We start from the raw sequence: 5,764 nt of genomic DNA on the forward strand, positions 1-5,764 counted from the left end.
ATCTGGCTTATTTCACTTAGAATTCCCTCAAGGTCCATCCATGTTGTTGCAAATGGGACGATTTTGTTCTGTTTTATGGCTGAGTAGCATTCCATTGTATATATGCCACATCTTCTTTATCCATTCGTCTGTTGATGGGCACTTAGGTTGCTTCCATGTCTTGGCTATTGTGAATAATGCTGCAATGAACATTGGGGTGCATAGGACTTTTGGGATTGCTGACTTCAAGCTCTTTGGGTAGATACCCAGTAGTGGGATGGCTGGGTCATAGGGTAGTTCTATTTTTAACTTTTTGAGGAATCTCCATACTGTTTTCCATAGTGGCTGCACCAGTTTGCATTCCCACCAGCAGTGTATGAGGGTTCCTGTTTCTCCACAACCTCTCCAACATTTATTACTATTAGTTTTAGATATTTTTGTCATTCTAATGGGTGTAAGGTGATATCTTAGTGTAGTTTTGATTTGTATTTCAGCTCAGGGCCAATCTTAAAAAAAATAAAAAGAAATTTTTAAAAAAACAGATAAAATTCACTATCTTAACTACGTTTCACCATGCAGTTCAGTAGGGTTAAATACAGTCACACTGTTGTGAAATAGATCTCTAGAACTTTATCTTCCCAAACTGATACTCTGCCCCCTCTCCCCCACCCCTGGCACCCACCCTTCCACTTCCTGTCTCCATGAATTTGATTACTCCAGGGACCTCATTTAAGTGGAATCATACAGCATTTGTCCTTCTGTGACTGGCTTAGCTCATTTAGCACAATGCTGTCTTCAAGATTCATCCATGTTTTGTAGTATGTAACAGGCCTTCCTTCCTTTTAAAAAAGGCTGAGTAACGTTCCATTGCACGGCTAGACCACATTTTCTTTGTCCATTCATCCGCCAATGGACAATTGGGTTGCTTCCACCTCTTGGCTGTTGTGAATACTGCTGTATCTCGTGGAGACCCTACTTTCAATTCTTTTGGATACATATCCAGAAGTGGGATTGCTGGATCATATGGCAGGTCTACTTTTAATTTTTTTTTTCCTGAGAAAGATTTGCTCTGAGCTAACATCTGTTGCCAATTTTCCTCGTTTTTTCATATGTGAGCCACTGCAACAGCATGACCACTGACAGACGAGTGGTGTAGGTCTGTGCCCGGGAACCGAACCCAGGCCACTGCCTGTGGAGAGTGCTCAACTGAACCACTAGGCCACCACGGCTGGCCCTATTTTTAATTTTCTGAGCAACTTCCATACTGTTTTCCATAGAAGCTGCACCATCTTACAATCCTGATCTTTCTCAAATAAAAATGCACATTTCTATCTCTAAATGTAACCCATTTCTAAAACAGTAAATCTTTCTTAAATGCAAACCCTGCTTCCCTACCATCTTGTCCTCTAGCTGCCCCTCTGACGTTCTCACACACTGCTGTATTTTATTGATTGACCCTGTCTGTCGCCTGCCTCCCCTCAAGGGCGGGACTTTCCATTTATTTTCTTCGCTGCTGCCTCCGCAATGCCTAGCACCACACACACGGAGAGAGAGAATGCAGGTGTGACGAAGAACTAGCTGGGGAATCCAAGTGAAGGGTATATGAGTATTCACTGTATTATTCTAGCAACTTTTCTGTAAATCTGAAGTGCTTCAAAATTTTGGGGAGAGTGGGACACACCAAACTAGCCTCCCTCAGCCACTCCCCGATTTGGGTCACTGCTTTTAAAGGTCTTAGAAAGCCGAATAACGGCAATTACTGGCAGCCTAGTCCAGGATGACTCCTCCCAAGGTGCTGTGTGTGCTGTCCTTGGGAAGCTGCCGAGGGGGTGGATTTCCCTTCCCTCAGGACTTGTGTTTTGGGGTGAGAGCAGGGGCTATGGGGATAAAATGTTTTGATGAGTAGAACAGTTTGGGAACAAAGTTTCAACAGAGCATTGATTCAGTCTCTCACAACCTCACTGGGTTCCTTAGACATTTGCCACTGCAAACATGAAAGATTTCCTCTCTGAAGACATGTGATGAGCACAACCGAGGTCAGGTGAACAGGAGGGCCAAAAGGACGCTTCGCCATGCTTAACATCACAGAGGGAGAAAAGAAGCTACAAGCATCCACATCCTGAGCCACACGTGGCCCTGAAGATGGGAACGGAGCATCACTCCACTGGCATATGAAGCAGTAAAATCTACCCTCTTCAATGGCAGTTGTCCTTTCCTTTCAATTTACAGTTGACAGACAGTTCTATGATAGCTGCTATGCCCATTTCAAGCCATTGACAGAACTGAGGCCAGTCACTTCTTTTCCTCAGCTCTTGGTAAAATACTGCTTTAGCTATCGCCCCCTAATCCAACAGCACTGTCCATTTTATACCATAGCTTCCCCACCGCCACTGTCCCCCGCCGTGTCTGTAGGCAAGCCACCTCATTCTACCCCGTGTATGAGCCTATCAGCTTCCGTTTCCCTTGGTCCCTCTCCTCCACCGACTCCCTCCTGTTTCACAGAGGATGAAGGACATGCTCTCCCGCCTGGTGCTGTGTGGCAAAATGGCAGGGGCCCCATAAAATCCCTTGACCTTTTCTACTTACCTTAAGAGGTGGGGGCTGACGTTTCCCGGGGCTGTAAGGATCTGTCTGGCCAGCAAAGGTGTGTCCATGGATGGAGTCGACACCAACGCAGCAGGGCTCTGGGTGTGGGGGGCTGGTCTGGGTGCAGCTGCTACAGCCACTATCGACCGAGTCGGCTTGCCAACTCCTAAAGCAGACATTGCAAAAGCCCACAAAACGGGCATCAAGGGACTGGGTGCCCTGCTGCCCTCAGAGCACAGCAGCAGAGGCTCCCAATAAGCCCTGTCTGCTTCCAATGATTGAAGACGGCTGCTTTTCTCGTAAAGTAAAAGGGCATTGATGATTTCCACGGAAGACGATGAAAGACACAGGCCTTTCATTAGAGGGCCTGTCTGTCTTTATCACCCAATTGCAGCTGCTAAAGATGGGAGAGTCCGGAACCTCCTCCCTGAGCCCCTCCCAGCTTCCGGCCAGCCCCTCAACACAACAGCCTCCCCCTCAGCCATGCACTTTCCCTCCCTAAAATAAATTCCCTTCTAAAATAAATCCAGGGAAAGCTATTAGGAAAAAGCAGGAAGCTTTGGAAATATGAAGCTCTTTATGGAAAAACGTGGAAGGAAAGCAACATGAAAGGGTCTCGAAAGGATCAGATAGAAAACAATTCACTCAAGCAGCCTGTTCATCTGAATTCTTCCTCTATTGCAGACAGGTCTACACTGAGTCAAGGATTCCCCAACAGGCTGCTTCAGGTAAAATGTAAAGGGACACTGCAAGCTTCCATTTAGATAAAACGCCCAGAATAGGCCAATCCATAGAGAGAACAAGCATATTAGCGGTTGTCAGGGGCCGAGGAGAGGAGGAATGGAGGTGACTGCTAACGGGTATGGGGTTTTTTTTTGGCACGATAAAAATGTTCTAAAATTGATTGTGGCGATGGTGGCACAACTCGTGAGTGTACTAAAAATCACTAAATTGTCCACCTTAAATCAGTGAATTTTATAGTAGGGAGATTACATCTCGATAAAGCTGTTTAAAAAAAAAAAAAAAACTTGGGGCCGGCCCCGTGGCCTAGTGGTTACACGTGGCACACTCCACTTTGGCAGTCTGGATTCGGATCCTGGGCACCGACTTACACCACTTGTTGGCGGCCATGCTGTGGTGACAAGCTACATACAAAATAGAGGAAGATTAGCATGGATGTCATCAGGGAGAATCTTCCTCAGCAAAAAAATAAAATAAAAACAAAAAAACAACTTAAAGGGACCTTACTGTCTTCAATCCTGGCAGAGTGGAGTCACATGACAGTCCCACTCTGAGACATTCCGGAACAGAAGGAAAAGGTGAACAGTCTGCCCCGAGAGTTGGCGGACAAGGTCAAGGTACTGCCCTCATCCAGATCAGCATTAAATTCCCCGTGAGAATCCTAACTTCTGGGCAATGGTACCGAAGAATCGCCTAGCACATTCCACAGAAGCGTGGATGAGAAATGCAACTTGCACCCAAAGATCTCCGAGAGAGCCAGGGCTGACTGACACACTGGCCACCTCCTCTCCAAGAAAAGGTGCTTCATCTCCCCGGCCTTTGTGAAGGAGCCTTGCCCAGGGCAGTCCCGCTCCAAGCTCTCTAACCTCTCAGAAGCGGCCTCGGCCTGTTCCTCCTTCCGCGCCATCTCCAGGACCCCCTCCTCGGTGCTCTCCAGCTTCGCCTGCTCCTCGGCCAGCTCTCTCTCTACTGCCTGCAGCTGCGCTGTGGTTCTGGCCAGCAGCACTGTCACCGCGTCCTGCGGGAGGAAAGGGACATTTCTGAGAACCAGCTTAGACCCACAACTTCTCACAGCACAGCAGAAAGCAGGCATGGGGCACACCCCCAAGTGAGCGTCCACCCCCCGAGACTGGTGGCCCTCCTCAACTGCTCTCGAGCGGGAAGAAATCCACCCCGTTGTTCACAGCAAGACAGTAACTTGGCCTGTCTGTGTAGGTTTCAGGGCTCAAATTTAAAAACAACCAACCTGTCACTCACAATCATGAACAGGTCTGCATTAAAAGGTATGTCAGTTCTCTGGCTGAATGAGCGGCCATATATATCAATACGAGCCATTTTCATCACTTCCCTTGAGACTCTGCTTCTTCATCGCCACTATGTTTTAAGACTAAGTCTACATGGATGCTTCTTAGAAATGACCTCCCCCAGTAAAAGCCAGTCTCAAAGCCGGGAAGCAGCAGTGGTCTGCTCCGTAGGCCAGGCCCGTGTACCGTCTTCCCGGGGGCAGCGCGCGCGGGGTCCCAGGCGGATCCTTCTCCGGCCCTCACGCTCTCCCGGGCCCTGGGCGGCTCGGGGCTGGTGAACACCTGGACCGAGTACCAGCGCAGCTGCAGCTCGCTCGGACCGTCACAGTCGGCCAAGTTAATCTGAGCAATGCCCTGCACGGGTGTGAACAAAAGCAGAAGAGACACCAAATGATTTCATTTTGACCCATGGGGAGCTTTTAAAACATCAAGGTCACTCTTCAGTCTTAACCAGAAAGGACATAAAATGTTTCCTTGCTACTCAAAGAACTGTAAAAAAATGAAAGCGCTTGTGGAGGATCCTAATGGGGGCAGCTCCCGATTGCTTCTTCAGCCTAAGAACGTGCTAGAAGGAGAACAGGGGCAGAGAACGGACAACCTGGAGGGGTGAGTCAGGCTCAGGTCTGCCACTTGATGAGTTACTCATTCCCTCAGGAATTTTTGAAACAAGAGAGGACTGGCTGAACTCTTCAGTCTCTAATTCTGCAACTGAGGGGGCAAGATCAACGGGGAAAATTCCACTCTAGAAAGAAAGCCCACCCCGCCACCAGCTTCCAGGTCCTAGCTCGGCAGTGGATAGCTGGGGTACTGAAGACAAACTGCAAACCTGTCAAGTCTACGGGTGCCAGATAAAATACAGGGCATCCAGGCAAATTTGAATTTCAAATAAACCATGCGTTTTTTAAAAAGTATATCCCAAATATTGCATGGAACATACTCATACTAAAAAAACATCCATGGTTTATTTGAAATTCAAATTTAACCAGCCATGCTATATTTTTATTTGCCAATTTTGTCAACTCTACTTAGTTCCGTTGACTGAAAATGGGGATAAATATAGAAGCTGTCACATAGGAGTTTTCTAAGTATTAGTTGAGATAATATATTTAAAGTACAAAACACTTGACAAGATAACTGGTTTTATCATCTCCTTC

General features: G+C 47.4%; 1 protein-coding gene across 1 annotated transcript in view; it reads right to left on the reverse strand.

Moving 5' to 3' along the window:
• Positions 1-5,764, reverse strand: part of WWC3 (WWC family member 3) — a gene marked incomplete at its 5' end in the record, with an annotated part of 117,181 nt that overhangs the window by 11,651 nt on the left and 99,766 nt on the right. The window contains 3 exons of the mRNA XM_046672906.1: positions 2,566-2,731; positions 4,173-4,324; positions 4,797-4,964. Of these exons, the coding sequence (XP_046528862.1) occupies positions 2,566-2,731; positions 4,173-4,324; positions 4,797-4,964 (486 nt within the window). The remainder of the gene's footprint in view (positions 1-2,565; positions 2,732-4,172; positions 4,325-4,796; positions 4,965-5,764) is intronic.

Source organism: Equus quagga, chromosome 10 (assembly GCF_021613505.1).
Source record: "Equus quagga isolate Etosha38 chromosome 10, UCLA_HA_Equagga_1.0, whole genome shotgun sequence".
Lineage (NCBI taxonomy): Eukaryota > Metazoa > Chordata > Mammalia > Perissodactyla > Equidae > Equus > Equus quagga.